A 23162-nucleotide genomic window follows, 5' to 3' on the forward strand; every position below is an offset into this window, starting at 1 on the left:
CAATGCACAAGTTGCCACTTACTGTGGTTGTCTCCTACCACAGCTAACATGCAACAACACTCTCACCAGGACACAATCTTCATACACAAGGCTAAAACAAATTTACTATGTACACATAAAAATGTAACATTATTGAGGATTGATACTCAGGGAGCCAACCAGGGCAGATACCCATATGCAGTCCAGACATTCATGTCATGCGTTTCATAGCATTCTTAAGTTGACAAATTAGATGGGCTAGTTAACGTGGAACAAATATGGATGGGCCACTCACCAACCCATTACATACTGTGTGATGAGTCAAAATCCATTGCAATCTCACTGCATTATGTATGATACAAAGGCACACTGAATGCCAACTCACAACAGTGAGTGGAAACTTGCAGGCTCAAGTGGCACATGATCAGCATGATAACTGACCCTACTGACTTCAGGCTCAGATTCTCAAGAGCTCGAGTCTAGTCCACGACCACTGTCAGTACAGCTTCCCGGAGATTTATCAAATGGTTCAAATGGCTGTAAGCACTGTGGGACTTAACGTCTGATGTCATCAGTCCCCTAGACTTAGAACTACTTAAACCTAACTAACCTAAGGAATCGCATACATCCATGTCCAAGGCAGGATTCGAACCTGCGACCGTAGCAGCACCGCGGTTCCAGACTGAAGTGCCTAGAACCGCTCAGCCACAGCAGCCGGCTGAGATTTATCAGTGCCATTCATATGTCTCACAACCATTCGGGGCCGTAGCCAGCTAGTATACCATCATCAGGGTTATTTGAGTACATACTGACTCATGGGGGTACCTGTAATTTTGGAATTGTGGCCTGACTGAAAAAAATATTTTTGATGTTGTGGATTGAGCAAAATTCTAGCAATAACTTAAGATCATAGAGCACAGCCAAATACTTTGTTCCCCTATCTACTATCACACAGAGTACCTAACATAAGGAACATTAGAAGTCCAGCTATTCCCACTATTGTCTATTTAGGAACAATAAATTGCAGAACTCTATGATCTGATGATAGGTAGTGAAGCAGGAAGACAATTTAAATAAGATCACTGACTTATCAAAAGTTCAGTAAAAAAAAAAAAAAAAAATGAACAAACAGAATTACAATTAGGACATATATTTCACTACACAGGAACAGAGGAGGGATAAAATTCCCTAATAAACTTTCTTATAAATAAACTAAAAGCAATATTGCATGTACTGAATGAATATCAGGCAGAGCAGCAAGATTTGTCTTCAAGATATAAGAACTAGTCTTGACAAGAGGCAAATATAACTAAAGAATAAATTTAATATATTTTATCTAATAATAAAGAAACTGCACAGTATTTAGAAGACATAAACTACTTTAGAATTTCAAATGATGATAAATTTAAAAAGGAGAATAAAACTAGACACCAACTTACACAAAGATATAGATTTATCTGTCAGGAAATCAAAACATACATTATGAGAATGTATTTACCAATAGAGAAGTAAACAAATTTAAAATATGCAACATGTTCAATGCTTTAAAGAATGAAGATTATACAGACACGAGAAATGAGCAATTATTTGACAAATGTATTTATGCAATCAGTAAAAGATGTTACATGATGAAAAGGGCAAATCAAAAATTGTCAAATGGTTGTGGCAACTACTACAAGTAGGCAAGAGCTTAAAGGAAACAATAACAAGATGATGATACAATATGGTATACAATATGGATTAAACAAAGGACATGATGTGCAGCTACATTAGGTCAGCTGAACACACAATGCCAGGATTGCAGTCCAGCAGGTGGACTGAGGTGTGAGGGATTATGTCAGGTAGGGTGGCTATACAGAGAAACAAATGTATGGGATAGGAATACAATGCACTATCACCGAAGCACTTAGTTCGTGTGACACACAATGACCGTGCCATGAGAGGGTGAACTGGGAGGAGGTGGTAGGACATAGGTTGGGGAGATTGTCGGTTAGAGGCTGTAGGTGCAGTGGGTTAGGGAGATAAGAGGTCAGAAGAATTACAGGAACAAAGGATGTGCTGCAATGATTACTCCCATCTGCATAGCTAAGAAAAGCTGGTTATGGGGGGAAAGGATCCAGTTGGCACTGGCTGTGAACAAGCCATTGACCTCTAGCATGTTGTGCTCAGCACAATGTTCCACAATTTGTATGGTCAACTGTATTCTTGACCACAGTATGGCAGTGGTCATTCATCTCAGTGGAAAGATACTTAGTGGCCTTGCCCACATAAAATGCTGTGCAAAAACTGCAGCAGAGCTGTTTTCAAAGGTGGCCCTGCCTCTTATGGGATAAGTTGTGACAGGACTTGAGTCGAATGTACTGAGTCAGTGAATTTGGCATGTTTTGCACCTGGGTCTTCCACAGAGATACATTCCCTGTGACAAGGGGTTGGGTGTGGGAGTAGCAAAGGAATGACTAGGAAGCTGTGTAGGGTGGGTGGTCGGCCACCTACAACTTTAGGAGGAGTGGGAAGGATTGAGGGAAGAATGTATCCAATTTCCAGACATGATCATAGATAGTCAAAACCCTGGCAAAGGACACAGTTCAGTTCCTCCAGTCCAAGGTGATAATGAGTGATGCAGCAGCACTCTTTTGCAGCTGGTTCTTGGGAATGATGGGAGTATGAAGGGTATGTGAGGATATGGAGTGAGAAATCTGTTTGTGAACTAGTTTTGGAGGTGTAGTGCTTGTCTGTGAAGGCCTAGTGCAAACTGGACAAAAGGCTTCTCATCACTGCATACACGGCATTCATGGGTGGCCAGTCTAAGTGCGAGCCATTTTTTGATGGGGAAGGGGTAACATCTGTCAAAATGCAGGTGGTGTTGGTGGTTAGCAAGCTTGATGTGGACATATGTACGGATAGAACCATCATAAAGGTAGAGATCACTGTCTAAGAACGTGGCATGTTGGGTTGAGGAGGACATACGAAACAGATGGGGGAGAAGGTGTTCAGGCAGTGGAGGCATGAGGATAGGTTGTCCTGGAGGACACAACTCAATGGAGGAACTGCTAAGCACAACATGCTCGAGTTCAATGGCTGTTCACAAGCTTTGCAATCTGGATCCTTCTTCTCAACATCAGCTTTTCTGAGCTACTCAGGCAGCTTGAATTGCATTCTGAGAATCTGATTAGGTGAATTTTATGGGTTAAATAGATCTTATTCACTGCAATGCCCTTAAGATCTCGCATATACAGGCAACTTCTGCCAATTTGAATCTTGATAAATCTAACTACTTGTTAGGTCCCTCAAAAAAATGTCTACAACTTTCTCAGAAATTTTATGTTTTGGTACACTTCATAAATTGAAGCCACTGTTGTGACAGATCACCTATAAACACTACGATTTGAAGCCAACAGCTATTTAACACGATGTGTTTTGAGTTGTCCTGTCAACTGTTTCAATAATTATTTTGTCATTCAGCTCTTTGTGACGCTTCTTTGTTTACCCATCAATTTATAACATACTACAGTATATACATCAGTTGTGAAACTGACTTCAAAGAAGTACATGTGTGACCCTCAATGAAAGCAAGCAAGATTCCTTCACCCAAGTTGAATCAGATCCAACAACTGGATTTCTTGTGTCTTGAACACTTACTGAAATCACTTAGTTAATATAGAAGCTATAGGCTTGAAGGAACACTATACCATGTGCTGTACTTTGAGCACTGATGAGTTCACAGCTTGTGAGGTGTGATGCCATTAAAAAGATGTAGGTTTTAAGATGATTTGAGAAGAAAGTGCAAGAATTGGCAATACATTTTGCTTGGCATGGAAAGAATGAACTAGACAGCCATCCAAGAGATGGGATACTATCCACGACTCAGATTTTATTAAAACAATTTAGAAATACATCTTCACCACACAATGCAGCAGGCCCCCTTGCCCTGCCATCTAGCTACGGAGGAAACTAAGTATGAGATGACTCATTATGTCATACAACAGGACAAAAGAATGGTAAGTGTTCACTGCACAAAAGAGACACTATGTATAGTAACAAACTTAGTTTGGTCCTGCAGCTGATTCTTGTGCCACAGGTAGAGCAGATTCTAGTACCCACATGAAGAACCAGTAGTTGTGCTTTTTTTCACTGAAGAAATGACAATGTCAACCACCTCCAGTTTTACATAGATGGGCTCTGATGCTGGAATTTGTTTAAGAGAAGTAATGACATTCAAAAAGCTTGCTACCATTATCTCCAGGCAATGTTCACTTTGACACCACCCCTCAAAGGATCATCAGCAATGTCAACTAGAAGATGCACATTTTTGTGCTCCATGATTTTCCATTTTTAATGGGATAAACTAATGCTACAGTGTCCATTTAAACACTTCTGTAGAAGGTGTCATAAAATTAGCTAAGTGCATTTTGCATATTTCTTTACTTATGCAAGATGACTTAAGGATTTTCCTTTGTATAAGAACAAGATCGTATGTGTCAGGTAAATTCACCTAAAACATTTAGTTTTTAATATTTTATGTACCAACTAACTGTATTGTTCCATTTCATTTCCTCATTATCTTTCACAGACTGTGTCAAAACCTTTGAATGTGTTGCAATATATTGCATATTTTCAAACAATGAGTACCATAAAAAAAATGTAAATCCAACCAGTGAAAAGGGTTCTGAAAAACAGTGCGAGTGAGAATGTATGAGTGTAGATTTCTGGCAATATTGTGTATTGCTGTTGACTGTCTTTAGAAGCAGTTTGCCATCTTTGGATGGACTACAATGTCAACTGAATACAAAAATTTTTATCAGTGGTCTATGAATTTCTGTTCTTTTCAAATTTCTTTTATTGCTTCCTCTTTTTACCATTTGAACAACATGATGGACACATTATGATACTGACTCACTCCCATCTGAACCAATTCCCTTTGACTCCTACAATTCCAGTATTCTATAAAGTTTTTGATAACCTTTTGCTACATGTATTTCATCCTTGATAACCTCGGAAGTTTGAATAGTTCAGTCATCATTGTCAAAAGCTACTTCTAACTCTACAAATGCTCTATATGAATCTCTCTCTCTCTCTCTCTCTCTCTCTCTCTCTCTCTCTCTCTCTCTCTCTCTCTCTCTCTCTCTCTCTCTTCAGCATATCATCTTAATTACACTGAGGTGTCAGTAATGCCTCATGAGAGCCTACATTTCTCCACAAACCAAACTAATGGTCTCCCAGATCAGCTTCTATCAATGATTCCATTGTTTTGTTGATAGTGTGTGTTAGTACTTTGCATCCATCACTTATGAAACTGATTACTTAGTAATACTCACACATCCCAGCACCTGGCTTCTTGAAGTTTGAGAGTATTTTATCTCTCACTTCTTTCGTAACAGGTGAAGTAATCTTGTCATGGTATGTCCTCAGGTCTTCCAGTGCAATGTCAAATTTATCTTGCAGTACCTTCTCTCATCTCATCTTCACCTATTATCTCTTCTATTCCATAATACCTCCAAGTTTACTTCCCTTGTATAGTCATTCTATATAAGCCTTTGATCTTTCAGCTTTCCCTTCTAGTTCTGGCAACCATCTGAGGTCTCTATATTCATGCAACTACTTCACTTTTCTCCAAAGGTTTTCTTAAGTTTCCTAAATGCAACCAATATGCATACTAATACAATTTTGGATTTCCCTCTAACCTTTCCTGCTTGGCTATTTTTCATATTCCAGTAATCTTATTTTCAGAAGTATGTATTTACTTTTGTCTGTTTCATGGCTGGCTAAGTGTGGCTGAGTTGCCATTCACCTCAAGAAAATGCTTTCCCCTCCAATATGATTCGTGCAGTGTCGTCAAGGCCCTGTCACGGCCACACCTGTCATATGCATGAATGACTGTCAGCTGGTGTGGGTCGTGACACCTGCTTAGACCCTAAAAGTAAACATCATAATTCAAATATTACTAAAACTTTGATTTTTACTTGTTTGTCTCGAATTCTTGTATGTACACAACATATTTAAATTGTTTTGTATGTCCATCCTTTTCACAGGAGGTCTCTGGGACGACAGCCATTTACTACCGTGAGAAACACAGGGTGCATTAAAAAAATGTATTCACACTTTAAACTGTAATAGACAATTTATTTCCTGTTCTACAAGGTTAAATATCTGTGAGAAAGTAATGTTATGTTTCTTCAACAGGTGGCAGCAGTGGCAAGGAAGTAACTGCAACATGGCGGACGTGCGTTTGAGCTTTGAAGCACGGAAGCAGATAATTAAGTGGTACTGGATGTTTGAGAATGTAGCTGCGGTTCGAAGACAGTGGAGAAGTGAGTATGGTACACAACCACCTTCAAGGTTAACAATTACACATCTACGAGACAAATTCGAAATTCATGGAACAGTGTATGATTTGCATAAAGGTCGATCAGGGCGACCTAGAAAAGCTACAAGTGATGATTCCACAACTGTGGTCTTGGAACTGTTTCAGCGTTCGCCTCAAAAATCTTCAAGGCAAGCGGCACGTGAGAGCAATGTAAGTGCTAGTAGTGTGCTACGCATTCTGAAGAAAGGCAAGTTTCGTGTGTACTTTCCAAGGCTGGTGCAACAGCTAAGTGACGACGATCCAGATCAAAGGTTAGAATTTTGTGAATGGGTTCAGGAGATGGTGAGACGTGAACCGGGATTTATGGGTAGCATAATTTGGTCGGATGAAGCCCGATTCAAACTCAATGGAGCTGTCGATAGGTACAATTGTGTGTACCGGGCTGAAGATAATACTCACATTACAGTTGAGAAGGCTGTGAATTTGCCTGGTGTAAATGTGTGGTGTGGTTTGTCTGCAAGGGGACTCATTGGGCCTTTCCACTTTGAAGGTGCAGTTACCGGAGAAACGTACCTAACAATGCTTGCTGACTCCATATTCCCTGCCATTCATGCATTATACAGTAATTGTGAGTTTTATTTCCAACAAGATGGCGCCCCGCCGCACTATCATAGGGACGTACGAGCATACCTGGATCACAATGTGCCAGGCCAGTGGATAGGACACAGGGGACCAATCTAGTTTCCTGCACTCTCTCCAGACCTCACGGCGCTGGATTTCTTCTTACGGGGCACAGTAAAAGATGAGGTGTACAAACGTAAACCACGTAACCTGGACACACTTTGGAATAAGATTCAGGTGATGTGCGCAGAAATCTCATTGCACACTTTCGTACGATGTATGGAATCAGTGGTGACTCGTACTCAGAAATGTATTGATGCTGAAGGCCAGCAGTTTGAACATTAATCACATTTGCAAAGTACAGTTATTTTTCCAATTGGACTTTAAGCTTTCCATTTCCAGAAATTTAACATTGTAGAATGGGAAATAAATTTTTCTATGACGCTTCAAAGTGTGTATACATTTTTTTGACGCACCCTGTAAATAAAAACACCTACAGCCATCCTTATCATTTGATTTTATTTTATTACCAGTTTCAACACTTCAGTGCGTCATCTTCAGGCTGTTTTTGATGCGCTACAGATTGATATGACCCCATAACACATCAGTTGCCAGCATTACTGGATACACAGATAATGTGCAGCACTCCAACCATCAACTGCCAACTGGCAGAAGGATGGAAGCCTTTCCTCACTTGCCAACACAGAAGTGTTTAGAGTATGTGCCGTAAGCCCTAAAGAAACATAGCTTGAAGCGTGTAATTATTTAGCCACTAGTGTACTAAAATATTCTCGTCTCAAATATCACAGCCTACACCATGAGCCTGGTACACGCAGAGTGACATTCCAGAATGTAGTACGAAGTCCGCTGTTCGGCCACAGGATAGGGCACCCTGTCCTGAGTCACAAGACCAGCCACCGCCGGAGCAGGGAGCTGACCCTCACGAGAGGGAGGTCATGGCTGCCATGCTGTCATCACAGTCACAGCTGGACACATCGCTGACATTGGCATTCAAATGATGCCACACTCAGCCCCGCTCTTTGTGCAGTCATAGTTGCCAGATGTCTATTGTTTCACATAAGAGGCAACTGCACACCTCCACCGAGCTGTTCCTAATGTACTATGGCCAAGGTACAGAATAAAGACATTAATTAAACAAATCCACTGCCATCCTGACATCTTATTTCACTCCTCCAAAGTGACAATCCATGGATCATCTAATGCTGGTGTCAGATCACTGACGTCGCCTTCTAAGAGCCACATGTGAACCTACAGCCTTGGGTACTGTAAGTCCAAAAAATTTTGATTTTATTTAGGTCATGGAGAAAATTTTGTTGCGATTAGGGAACCAGTGGATTTGTCTAGTTTTGGAGGTAATGGAAGTCGCAATCGTTTAGTGCCCGTTAGATGTGCTCAGTGTAACCTTGAGGGCCACAATCATCACTACCGCTATGTATGGAACCAGTTACAGTAAAATGTTATACACTTAATCGTTGGGGGTATATGCCTAGGCAATGCCAGGAGTCGCGATGGCTCATAATTAAATATAATATTATAATGTATTTTGTTTTCTTGCCTTGTGAGTATTAGTCATCAAAATTAGTGTTGTCAAGGACAAAGCTTCGGCAGAACCAGAGACGCAAGCTATGTCAAAGCCAAAAGCAGTACAACATTGTTAAAAAAGGTAGCATGATTAAAAGTGGATAATACAGATAATATGAAACTGCTTGGGTTGGTAGAATAGCGTTTCATCACAACAGGGTGTATATTTGTCAGTCACATGTTTAATTGCTCCTTTTTGGATAAGCCAACCGAGGATGTGCAGGCTTTTGTAGGAGATCTTGGAAGTCTGGCCGAGATGGAAGGTTGGTCTGATATGGAATTATTGAGCGTTGTATGACAGACTAACACGGCAAGTTAAAACTCATGTCAGTAAACAGAAGCTCTTAAGGAAGCCACAACATTCAAAGAATTTAAAGAAAGGTTAATTCAGAGATATATGAAACCAAACAGTGCCAGACACTACATGGAACAATTAGAGGTAGTAACCAAGAGAAATACAAACTGTGTGGGACAATTTGTGCGGAGGGTAAGGAAAATTAATGATTGCACCTATGAATTAGGACAGGATGCTGAAGTCAATGACATTATTTTGCAAGAAGAGGAGCAGAAGGCACTCAATGCTATTTAAGAGGGTTGCATTCAGAAATGTCAAGATGTGTATGGACAGGGGGTCTCATGGATTTGTGCACAGTGCTGCAGTTAGCTACACAGTGCGAGGAGATCGATCTGTCGACTGAAATGTCGAGTAAATGGACAGTGCTTGCAACTCGTATAAAATTTTTCAGATGATGGACAAATCGGGCATGTAAGAGGGTAGTGTCACCAGCCTCAGTGTCATGTCAATAAAGTAAGAGGAAGTAATAGTTTTAGCAGTAGAGGACTGGGGAAAAGTAAGGTGTTAAACAATAACAGAAACCCCCAGATCCACCTACAGTCATTTCCTGTAAGATGCTATGAAATTGTATGCAGAAGTGGATTGTGTGATAACGGGAATAGTAGGAATCAAGGACTGCAGGATATTATTGGACACAGGGGCCAGTAGTGATCTGATGAAACTTAAGCAATGGGACCCACCACCAAACAGATTGTGTGGAATGGGGGGATAAAGATGTCACACTATTAGGGTTGGTGGAGAGACTTTTGTCTGGGTACAGTTCAATTTAAACAATGTGTAGAGATCGTGCCACACATGATTGTGGGCTACGATATGATTCTAGGGGTTGGTTTCTTATATCAGCATTGTGCCTTAATCTTCGGCAACATAGGGTGGAACTTGACAGAAAAATGTTTCAGTCAGGTGATGCCAGTGTAGCAAAGTCACAAGGGGGAGTCTGTAGTGAAAGATGAACCGATTAAACTGCGAACGATCATACTAAGACTTGATTCGCATGATTGTGTACCTAAGGGTACTGGGAAATCACTCTAGGTCAGTGTTAAGTCTAGCTTAATGGTAGAAATTTTGTGTGTGGTGGAAAAAGAATAAAGTATTATATCAGGTATGATGCTTAGTTAAAAAAGGTATTGTGTGTGTATAAGAAATAAATAGCAGAAAGGCGGTACCTGTTTCTATACATAACTTTAGTGTAGAGGGCATAGGATTAACAAAGGAGTTGTTAATTGCTAATATGAATATCCCGGAGGAAGGAGAGTGAGGCACAAAGGGGTGTCAGCAATGGACAGTCGTCAGACACCATTGAAAAAGTGTTACAAGGAAAGGTGAAGCACCTACAGGGAAGCAATAGGGAATGGATGGAAAAATTACTTATGGGATTTAAGGATTCCAGCTATGCATATTAACAGCGCCACATAGCAATGGGAAATTAATCATCCATCTACCACAAACCATACAGAATACATAGATACTAACAGGCAATTGTGAAGTAATTTATCAAACAAAAGCTGAAAGATGGAACAACTGAAGAAAATAATAGTGGATGGAGGCATGGGAAAGGGGGCGGGGGCAATAATCACCGTGAAGAAAAGAAAAGAAAAAAAAATCAACAGATGGAACCCAAAAGCGTAACAGACACCTACCCTTTGCCAAACATCACAGAAACGTTGGATCACATAGGGCAATCCAAATACTTTTTAATAGTGGATATGAACAGTGGTTCTCACCAGATACAGGTTGCACCACAGGATCAACACAATACAATGTTTTCAGCACCCTGGGGACACTATCATTTCAGAAGAATCTCATTCAAATTAAAAAATGCACCTGCAACGTTTCAGGGATTGTTGGACAGAACACTAAGAGGTTTAAAAGAATGGCAATGCTTAGTATATCTCGATGACATAATCATCTGTGGGAGTGATATGAAACAGCATATGCAGTGATTACTGGAAGTATTCCTATGGTTAAAAGCAGCAAAGTTAACACTGAATACAGAAAAATATAATTTTGTGATGGAAGAGGTAGCATACCTAGGTGATATTGTAGGTAAAGATGGGGTTCAAGACAGACCCAAGATTGATTAGCGCTGTACATGAATTTCCTGTACCAGAATCTGTAAAGGAGTTGCAATCATTCTTAGGATCGCAAAGTACTACTGCCAGTTCATAAAAGGGTTTACGAATACTGCCATACGGTTTACACAATTGTTACAAATGGGTACTAAATGTGTGTGGCCAGAAGAACACCACCACACTTTTGAGGAGCTGAAAGAAGCTTTAACATCGAGTCCGATATTTGTATTTCTGGATTTGGACAGAGAATATTTGTTTTATCATGTGATGCATCAAACCATGTACTTGACTGTGTGTGGTCACAAGAGACAGAAGGCGTGAAACATCCAGTAGCTTATGCTTCCAGACAACCAAATTCTGGACAAAGAAATTATTCCGCAATGGTGAAAGAGATTTTAAGCCTTATTTATGGAATCACGTATTTCAAATGTTATCTGTACGGTAAAAGGTTTAGACTGGTAACAGATAATGTGGCATTAAAATGGTGGTCAAGTTAAAGGATCCTTCTAGTAGGTTGGCACGATGGGCAGCAAGACCAAGTGAATTTTATTTTGAAGTCACACATAAACCTGGAAAGAAGCACAAAAATGTGGTCGGCTTAAGCAGGAAAGTAGCAGTATTGCATATTGGGGGTATTGAGCATAAGGAATGGCAAACTTCGCAGAGAGCAGATGGCAAATATAAGCAGTATTTTAAGCAATTCTGTGTAGAGGGTGGATTGCTAAGCAGAGAAACCAAGTTGGGACTGCAGGAAGTGATACCAGCAAAGCTAATCAACCACGTGCTACAAAAACCTCATCTTCACATATTATCAGGTCATGGATATTACAAATCTACCAACAGAAGAGTAGCAAAAAGTTATTGGTGGAGGAGTAGGCAGACTGACGTAGACCAGTATGAGTTGAATTGAATACAGCACCCACAGGGAGCAGATTTTTGTTGAACCTGAAGCATAAGAACCATCTGAATTTCTGGGGAGTGACGTTTTCGGTCCAGTCAATAATACATCTGCACAGAATAAGTACGCACTCACAATCATAGATCATTTTTCAAGATACATAGAAATGGTCGTGATGCCAAACCAGCATGCAGTGGCACAAGCACTTGTGAATAACTGGCTACTGAAGTTTGGAATGCCCGAAACAATAGTAACAGACCAGGGAATGAACTTCATGTATCAGATCTATTCAAGGAATCATGTAAGTTATTGAATGTGAAGAAGTTAAGCACGAGTCCTCTCCATCCACAAGCCAATGGAAGTAGTGAAAGAGTGTACAGGACAATTGGGAAGATGCTTGGCCTACATTGACTCATGTCACACTACCTGGTATGTCTATTAGAAGTATGTTGTCTCTGCCTACAACTCAAAACAGCATACGAACACAGAATTATCGCCATACAAAGTAGTATATGGTCGTAAAATGCCTTGGACATTTATCATATAGAAAACAAAGAAAGGGGAGACTGGAGAGTCTGTCGAGGAATTTACCAGAGTGATTAGGGACGTCTGGAATATAGTAAGGAGGGCAAATACCCGAGCACTGGAGATAAAAGGAAGAAACAGTGGGCCTTATGGCAATAATGCCATAGTATACGATTGGTTGGTGGGTGATGCTATCAACTTCATATACACCAAAGGGAAAGGGAAAGAAGTGTTTCTGCAAAGTATCAGGGGCCATACCAAGTGGTAGAGACTATGTCACCAGTAAATGTCAATATTCAATTGCCAAAGAGAACGACGACTGTGCATGTAGGGTGGCTGAAACCCTTTCAAGGGAGACTATAAGTTATTTCAGGGATAGGAGATGCAGACCAGAAAGGGGGGAGTGAGGAGAAAGGTATCTGAAGAAAAAAGTTGTTATGAATGAAATGGCAACAAGGAACCCGTATGGATTAAGGCCTAGGAGATAGTAATTTAAGATTTTTTTTTATTTTAGGTATAGATTTAGTGTAATTAGCATAAGCAGTTGCAGAGCAGCAATGAATTGAAGAGGGTGGAAAGCAATAAGTATTCCCGCCTGTAATTGAGGTGCGGAGAAGGTGAGATGATGCTGTTCATAGTGGGACTACTGATCTTTGTCGAGGTGGAGGCATAAGTGCTGTTCACCAAGCATGAAAACGTAGTGATCACCAATAATCGTTGTGTGATACAGGTGGTATTTAGCACATGGGGGATGCATAATGAGGTGAGAAAATTGGAAAGAAGCATTCGACAAATTCCATACAGGAACAGAAAGGCACAGGATACCCAAAGGAAATGCCAGGGTATGTGAGATAGTACATGGGGCATATGAGAAAGTAAGAAGTTAGATGACCCAGGAACTGAGGGTTATTCTACATACACAAAGGTTGGATCGGCACTGGAGGTTGTCTTATGAAAACAATATCTGTCACTGCTGACAAGGAAGACATTCAAAGGGTGAACAACACCATACAAGAGGTTAAGCAGTGGGTAAAAGGGAACAAAGCCACGAGTGACTGCCACACTACATAGATTGTAACTTCAGAGAAGGACATAACGGACAACACACAACTACTATGACACTTGCTGGAGAAGTAATGCAGTATGACAGAGCTGCAGAAGAGGCAGTTAATCAGAATATCAAGGAACTACAAACTGAAGTAGAAGTCTTACATAAGGAAGTAGTAATGACAAAATGGTAGCAGTCTGTAGAAGACAGTGTTTGTGAAGAACGAGGGAAAGTAACAGAACTACAGGAGACTATGCAGCAGGCTGTAAGAGGTCAGCTAGGGGTAAATCTCTTGTCAGAGCAGCATTTAGAGGATCTAAGGAAAGCACAGAAGGAACTACTGCCGGAGTTGAGGTTGGTTTTAGAACCCGAGCACAAAAACTTACCTTTTTATTTTGAGGTAGCCACAGCATCAGTGAGAAGTCGTGAAGCAAAAGTTTACATTTCCATTTCTATACCAGTGACAGGGAAACAAACATGTTACAAGTGCTACATAGTTCATTTATACCCTGTCAAGTGGGGAATACTGAAACAATTTGTAAGAGAGAAAAAAAGGCAACAATTATTATTAATTGCAAAAGACAAGGGAAGAAATGTACAGATGGGGGAAATGAAGTTTTAACAATGCTACTAGGGGAAATCACAGTCAGTCAGAATATGGTAGTAAGAAGGGGGCAGGATTCCTGCACAGTGAAATTGTTAATGAGACAGAAGAAGGTAAAGGAATGCTATAAAGAAGTGGTCAAGATAGAATTTTACTTTCAACAGGTCGAGGCGCATTGGTTGTACTCTACCTTCAACAAGGTGGTAGTAGTGGCTAGTTGTTTCGAGCAAAGGAACCTTATGTCAGCGAAGAGGCTAAAATTAAACAGGAGCAGTTTGTTATGAAAGGGAACAGCTTGTGAGATACTGGGGCCTACTTTCCATATGATCACTACAATTTTAGGGACAACTCACCTGAATGTTTCACAGCATCATTTGTACGGCCCAGAGGAGCCCTTGGAAATGCTACCTGCTACAAACCTAACTAGCTTAAATCAAACTCTAGGGCCAGAACTAATGCAGTCTATAAACTTGCTTCTGAACCAGCAGGAGGGACAAGTCTCCCGGAAACCTTACTGCAACACGTAAATTTATATAAGAAAAATTAGTACTGGAAAGAGGCAGCACTGACTGTTGCCATGCCAGCCACTGCAGATACGCTTGCTCTTCAGAGCATAGTCCTTCTTTTGGCACATAGAAGATGAAGCACAAGAGTGAGTTCAGACCCAGCCATCATTCAGGTTCCAGTGGATTAGATACCCTGAGCATAAAAGCAACAGAAAGAATAAGAATGCATAAGGGGGTAGTATTGAGGATAATTAATTCATTTTAGCTTGCGAGTTTGCAATAGAGAGAAGTTATTGTGTAGAAAGCCCAGTAATGAAACAAGTTCCATAGTATACGAGTTAAGGAGCAGGGCTAGGGGGCCTATAGAAATGTGTAACATTAAGTGATAGCATTAAGGAAACCAATTGTTAGAATAATTCTTAAGAGGAAAGAAAGCCAGAAGGGCAGGTGGCCAGGAATTATAGTGTAAAGGATAATCTAGTTTGGTCGACCCGAGGAGCCGAGTCCTGATGGAAAGGGCGGAAATTTAGCGTATTGACAGTATTCAGTCAAAAATTATGCCAGAGGGGAAGTGAGCTGCAACAGAGTCAGTCACAGCCAGCACTGTGAAGCAAAACATATCTGACAGAGGTTATGAAGCAGAGCCAGCTGGGCATAATATAGCAACAGCCGACACTGCAACACGTTAGTGCAAGGACGGAAGACTTTCCTCACTTACCACCAAGGCAGTGTTTAGAGTATGTACCTCAAGCCCTAAACAAACATAATCTGGAGCGTATAAGAACTCAGCCATTCATGTACTAAAATACTCTCATCTCAGTATCACAGCCTACACCACGAGCCTGTGACACTCTGAGCAACATTATGGAATGCAGTACAGGGTCTGTTGCTTAACCACAGGACAGAACAGCCTGTCATGAGACACAAGGCCGGCCACTGCCAGAGCAGCGATCTGCCTGCTTGCTGGAAGGAGGTCACTGCCAAATTTGTAGTACTGCCACAAGCGCTGCCACACTGTTATTATGGTCGCAGCTGGAGACATCACTGACTGTGGCATTCGCATGATGCCACACTCAGTTCTGCTCTTTGCACTGTCAGCAATGCCAGACGTTTATTGTTTCACATTAGAGGCAACTGGACGCCTCCAGCAAGCTGATTCTGATATGCTACAGCTGAGGGACAGAACAAAGAAGTTAATCAAACAAATCCACTGCTGTAATGATGCCTTATTTCACTCTCCATGAGTGACAATCCAGGGGTCATCTAACAGTACAGTCTGTTGGTAAACTGAAGAGCGAGCAAGTCCCCACTATGCCAGCCCAGCTACGTCACAAGGCACTTCTACAGGCTCTTTCACAACGTAGTACCGGCCCTGCCGCAGTGCGCGCTTTTAATCTGTGGTGACGCCATGTACAGATATGTCTCGGCTGCGTTTACTTTTAGACAAATGCATTAAGACCATAAGGAATACAAAAAACGATAGCTTCTCCCGAAACAAAACACTATAGAGTAAATAATATTAACATAAGAACGGAAGTCAGGATTCTACTACAAACGTAAAACTGAATGCCTGTTCATGTGCATGTATGTTCCTCTATTGCTATTTGTAAAATGAACCCCATATAATGTAATCAATTGTAGAATTTAAAGCTTGTTCTTACTTTGTGTTTCTACTAAAAGGTAGAAGTTTTCTTTGAAGGGCTGCATTGAAACTTAAGAATTCTTGCAACATGTTTTAAAAGTAAGCAGAAATTTATAATTTTGTGTGTTGTATTAGTCCGATTTGCACTATTTTTTTTTGTCACTGTCTTCGTTAACATGTCTCAAAAGTATGCATGCAATGTTATGCATATTGGGTATTACACTGTTTCAGCTGTCAAAAAGGTTACATGTGTTTTGGTAGCATCAACGATTACTTGTATTGTATAAAAATAGATTAGAGAATCTGTATTAAATTTTGTTATAAGAATGAAATAAAGTGTATGAAATTTTTAGAAGTGTTAAATATTGCTTTTGGTGAGCCTGTAACAAGTAAACCAAGGGAATACAAGTGGAATAAACATTTCAAAGCAGGCCTTAAAAGGACAGCGGTTTTACAAGCATGGATGAGATTAAAAATGCACAGTTGAGAGACCTATAAACTATCACGAAGAAACAGTTCCTAAAAGTGTTTCGAGAATTGAAAAAACACTGGTATAAGTGTACCGTATGTAATGGGGAATATTTTGAAGAGGATAACATTGCTGTAGATTAACAAATAAAGTTCTTACCAAAAATTAAAAATTAATATGTGAACGCACCTCGTGTGTCAAGCTTTTTGCTTAGAAATCCAGAACCAGTGTACATGTTTCAAAGGAAATTTCAGCAGTGTTTAGAATAGCTCTTGTGCACACATTTTAAGCAATATGTCTTAGAATTAGGTGAATAGTGACCGAGATAGAGATTTGGTGCTCTATAAGCATCAAAGGTTTTACGTGAATTTGAAACTATCTGTAACGATGGGTTTCCTCCCAAAATTATTAGTTTTCCTTTTTGGCGATTCCAGTAAACCATGTGGCTTATTTTCGTGTTCCTTCCTTATGCGCCCTATTGGGTGAGGCTGATGTCTGCATAAATTGGAGACCTTTAATAGGGAATGGTAATATTAGCCAACAGTTCTTTTTGTGTCGCCTCTTTAATACACGCTGTAATCACATCAGCGACAATGAACGTGCATTACTCCTGTTCTTTTATTCTGCACATTGTATTGCAATGTTAGATGATTATCCATGACTTCCGGATATCGAAGTATATCAGTAAGAATACGCAGTGAACTGACTGACACTGGCAACTAAGATTCCATGAAGAGAAATAACATATGTCACTGCACTCCGATCTACTCCACTAGGCAGGTAACGGGCAACAGATTTTGTGTGCACCTGTAGGCTGGTTGCAGCATTCTTCCAGGAAAGGCCACTCCCCCACCAAAAGTGCTGCTCGCTCTTGAGTTTACAGACAGACTATACACAGAATGGCAAGTCTCAGCCACGACATTCTTAAGGTTTACAACTTTCCATGCCAGCAGAACATATGGATATTGTCAAATGTCTGGTATTGTGCTGAAAGCAATTTGTCTTTCAAGTTCAAATTTAGAATCTGGAGACTATTTTAACACAACAGTAAAAGTTTGACAAACTTTACACATAATGTATCACAAGATAATTTTGAAGTTATGACAATGCTTTCTGACAAAAAACTTTCAGCAGTAAATGTGTGCAATTATTTTTTCTTTAACTGCTTACATTCAATGGGTTTAATACAAATGATTTCTTTTTTAATGATGCAAATAAATGTGACCTGTGAAATCAAGATATATAATGTAATTGATGAGTGGATTTTTATTTTCAGTAAAACACTGAAAAACAATGAAATAAGACAAAAATAAGGAACATAAGATACTTTATAAAACAAACCCTCAGAAACTAATTTAAAAAATCGGCAAAAACTAATGCCAAAATTGGCAGAAAAGAACACCAAAATATGTATAAAAAAGTAAAATAAAATTATTTCTTCCTGTCCCTATTTATTAAATATTTTACTAAATTTTGAACAAACTAATAAAGTAAAATGAAACAGCGCTGTTACAACATGAAACTGCTAAGACTTTAGCATACCGTCTCTAGGAATTATGGATAAAATGAGGAATAACATGTCAACTGAGAAAAATGAATACCCCTTATAAATGAAAACCAGTCTGCCCAATTAAATAATTTGTTTCACTGCTACACAAGTACTTTGTATATTGAAGAAATAATTGTGTTCTTACTTCTCTGACTTCAGTCTTAAAGGAAATGCATTGGGTGTGGAATGTGCAGATCTCTTAATGGTGAATGATTCCTGAAACACAGAACACAAACAGCAGAATCAAACATTAGTAATGTGTTGCTCAATACCTAGTAAGTTTTTACAAAAATGACCACAACTATAAGTAGTCAATGCATTCACTGGCATGTTATAAGTTCACAGGATTTGAGCATTATAACAATAACTACAGAAACCAAAGTATTTTTTCCATTAAGTACTGAACAAAGTATTATTTGATCCCCGATGGCTCATTGGTCAACTTCTCACTATTCAAACAAATAGTGCAACCATGACTGGCTCAGATCAGAATTATTTCTGATCTGGCAGGGATCAATATACTAGCAGCTTCTGTAAACAGGAAACTCGACAGAGAATATTCTGCAGAAAAATTACTGAAGGGATGCTTTAAACTCCCACAAAAATTGAAGCAATTCTGCTATCTCAATGTTTTTAAACATCTGTGTCACCTTTGGAGAGCCCTTTGCTAATGTAGCCTACTATGATGCGATTCCAGGTCAATGTGTGACAACCTTAAGCATATTGAAAATCACCAACATGTACATGTTCAGAACAACCATCACTGTAAGCATTACTTTGCAGGCTTTATCAATGGATCTGTCCAAATGCACTTCTCTAGTTTGTCGCCATACACCATTGTGTAAGTCCCACAATATTTCATTGATACAACTGTTTGACGTCTTCAGGAGGTGGTAGTTGCTGCTATCACTGCTACAAGACATGACTGATAACCACGTGGTATCATCGAAATTTATCAGAATATGAGCAGGCAACACACATGCACAAGGAGCCATTCACAGTTAGATAAAAGCAGCACCGATAGTGACTCGTTTTGGGAACTGAAGAGAGGCCTTCCCTCTGCACAATGGGCATTGGGTGCACTGCCACACACTCATGTGATTAAAAGCTGAAACTAATCTCAACAATGTGCTGCAGCCAGTAATGAACTAGAGGTTCTCCTGTCTCTGGTTTTAGTTTAATGGCTGCCAGTGCGTAATTGAAAACCTGCATCCCTGTTCATAAGAATGAGAGCCATATGAATATGAATGGCTTCTTTTTTTACAAAACAGTGCCAGGATGATGACACTGAGGATAAAACTTCAGTCTTCTCACAACATGCGCAATGTCCCATGTTCAGGTAACGCCCCGCAAATGCCGATTTATCAGGTTGCATCCTGCATGTATGACAGTGGTCTCCAACACAATGTTCTTGCATGTTTCGACATGTCTGCCCAATATGAGATTTCCCGCATTCGCATGCAATCTTATATCCACCACATTTTCTAAGGCCAATATCATCTTATACTGAAAACAAATTCTTCAGTTCTGGTGGCTGACAAAAAACACACTTGACGTCATGTGCCTTGAGGATTCTTTCTGTTCTTGAAGACACAGTGCCAAAATACAGCAAGATGGCTGTTGCATATGGGTGCCTTTGCATCTTCATTTACATCACTACACTGACTCGCTTTAATCTGAATATATTGCATATTTGTCTATCAGAAGAACTGTTCTGCTGGAACACCGTTCTTACATGGTGTAGCTCACTGGGCAGACTTCAGTATCCGAGACCACGTGGGCTCTACATACCAGAGAGCACAAGCTGCTACTGCATTGTGCAGGATGGCAACGGCTTGTGGCCTGCAAATCTACCTCTGTGAGAGTCAGTTTGTGGTAGGCACAATGACCCAGCATATCATTGGCTTTTTCTAACCTTGACATCAAGGAGCCATTTTTTCCACTTCCATGGTGAACTGAATATTGACTCTGAGGCTCCCATTAGAATTAAGTGACAGAAAATGCTTCCCTAGTGACTGATGGTACATTATATGCGACAGGAACGTCACATGGTTCCCGCAAATTTACTATCATTGCATATAAAGACCTCTTCGAACTTCACAGGTGTACCCTGGGATCGGATAGGTGGAACTACCTAGGCACTAGATGACCGAACAAAACAACAAGCTAAGGTCACCAAATGTTAAATTATACTTGTCTCAAGGTGAAACATAAGGAGAAAATGCACTACACTCACAGACAATGCAGGGATTTTGGTGCTCAAGAAAGGGACATTGCCTTATAGAAAGCATTTTCAGTGCCGGGTAGGAGGGTCTGCATGCCTTGTTGGACTCGAGGACTGTGCCAGCAGTAGCATAGCTATCGGTAGGCTCACCCAAGCCAGAGCAGTTTTGACAGAGGAGCCAGACAAAGCGTGTCCCGCAACGGAAGGTAAGGAGGGCTCTAGGGGTGTGGTAAAGCCAGATTTGCTAAAGGAGTAACTTGATAAAAAAATCCTGGTTCTACAATCCACACATTGCGCACTGAACTGACAAACCCAAATTGTAAAAAAAGGCAATTGTGAAAACTCAACAGGAGCCTTGGATACTGACAACAGCAACATGGAATGTGAGAACAATGCTCCAGCCTGGAAAAATGAAAGAAATAGCCAAAGAAATCTTAGGAGTTAAGTATTACATTGTAGGACTACAGGAAATAAGAGGGCCAGGAAATATGCAGATCGACACATCCGAATACCCATTAATATATAGTGGGCCAGAGGAATAAACCAGCCAATTTGGAACTTGGTTTATAGTAACCAGGAAAGCTAGGGAAAGTTTATTGGAATCTGAACCCATTAATGTCAGAATGTGTAGACTTAAATAAGAGAGAAATTGATGAACATATCAATAGTAAATGCACCAACGGAGAGAAAGGGGCATAATAAAAGAACAGCTATGAGGATCAGGAAAAAGTATGTTGAGCAGTTCGTAAGTAAGAGCTGATGTTAGTAGTATGAGATTTTAACACAAAAATTGGGAGGAATGAGCATCAACAAGAAGTGTCTGGAAAACATTCATTGCATGAGGAAAACCACATGAATGGGGATCTACTTGCCAATTTGGAGCACAGAATAATATGATTAAGAGTATGACATTAAAGTTGGCAGTCAGTGGAATAGCCAACCAGACTGACCATATTTTACGAAATGCCCACCAGTCCACATCGTTATAGACATATGGAGCTGCAGAGGGACAAATTGTGATTCAGATCACAATCTGGTAAAACTGCTGTTTGTGAATAGCAGTAGAACAGAAAAGAGAAAGACCTGGAATTTAGACAAACTTAAAATTACTGAAGAAATGAAAAAAACACCAACTAATACTAAAGTGAGAAATTGAGTAATGAAGAGACACCAGCAGGAGTAGGTGAAAGGTGGAGGAGGATTTAAAAAGCCATTAAGGATGCTGCACAAGAAATAACAGGCACTGGAAGGAACCTAGGAAAACAAGATTGTTACAAAGAGAAACCAGAATTAACATGGAACAATATAGCAAAATAAGGAGAAGGGCTAGCAGGCTGTGCAAGAGAATGACAAGAGTGTGGACCAAGAACAAATATCAAGAACTAGAAGAGCTAAAGGAACAGAGTGAAATGAGAAAGTTCTATTGTGACATAGCCAAAATGAAGAGTAGATTTGAGTCAAAGAGATACATGCTCAAGTAAAGATGAAGAAACGGTAAGGGAGAAAGAACAGATAAGGGGCAGAATACCGCAAAGACACACTAAATAACAGCCCAGAAGAACAGACAGCCACACTGGAAGAAAGAGGGGAACAGTGCAAGAAAACCAATGCTGTAAGAGGTTTCTCTTAATGCCCACAAGATAAAAAACAATCAACCTCCCTTGTGAAGACTGCATAATCTCTAAATTACTGAAATGTGATGATGACGATGATGATGATGATGATGATGATGATGATTGGTTTGTGGAGAGATAAACTGCACGGTCATCAGCGCCCATACAAAGTCCCAATTCTTATACAGTCTATTTTTCCACAATTCAATCTAGACACTGTTGTAAATGATGAAGACGATGATGATGAAATAATAAGGACAACACAAACACTTAGTCTCCATGCAGAGAAAATCCCCAATCCAGCTGGGAACTGACCCTGAGACCCCATGATCCAGAGGCAAAAACACTAGCCGCTAGACCATGAGCTGCGGGCTCTGAAATGATATGGAAATAAATTTAATAAAGGAGTCGCACACACTAATATCAGATGTATCGGAAACAAACTATGCCAGATAACTAGGAAAAAGAAATAATAATCCCGATTTACAACTAAGGAGATAGAACAGCATGCGAAAATTACAGAGGTATAATACTGCTAAACATGACTTCTAAGATCTCACAGGACACTGAATGAAAAGATACAAAAGTGGGCACAAGGCATACTTGGGGAATATTACTGTGACTTTAGACCGTACAGAGGAACAACTGGTCAAATATTTGTGATCAGACAAGTTCTACAAACATAATATAAATCTGTACATCCTACACATCGATTTCGAACAAGCCTTTCACAGCATAAATCGGCAAGAACTATACAGATTGCTGAGAGAAGTTGGTGCATGTGCCAAATTAATTTACATAATCAAAATGACAATGACAGATGAAAGCAAAGTAAAAATATGTAACGGGACAAGTGAACACTGTCTTCAAAAAGCAGTGAAGCAAGGTGATAGTCTCTTTGCTCTCTTACTAAATATAGCTCTAAGATCTAGCCTCAATAAAATCAATATAAGAGGCACCACATTTATGAAAACTAGCTAGATTTGTGCATATGCCAACGAAATTGCACTAGTAGAAAGAAAGCCAACATAATTAAAGAAACGTACCTGGAAATGGAAACAGAAGCATTAAAACTGGCTCATAGTAACTGAAAATAAACAAAATACATGGCCAGAAGAACCCCTAAAGATCTAAATTTAAATTAAAAATGT

The 23162-nt window shown here is 39.9% G+C and overlaps 1 protein-coding gene across 1 annotated transcript in view; it reads right to left on the reverse strand.

The window, feature by feature from the left end:
* LOC124594792 overlaps positions 1-23162 on the reverse strand; it is a 333960-nt gene that overhangs the window by 207991 nt on the left and 102807 nt on the right. Inside the window, exon 4 of the mRNA XM_047133210.1 lies at positions 18320-18390. Coding sequence (XP_046989166.1) covers positions 18320-18390 — 71 coding nt within the window. The remainder of the gene's footprint in view (positions 1-18319; positions 18391-23162) is intronic.

Source organism: Schistocerca americana, chromosome 2, assembly GCF_021461395.2.
Source record: "Schistocerca americana isolate TAMUIC-IGC-003095 chromosome 2, iqSchAmer2.1, whole genome shotgun sequence".
Lineage (NCBI taxonomy): Eukaryota > Metazoa > Arthropoda > Insecta > Orthoptera > Acrididae > Schistocerca > Schistocerca americana.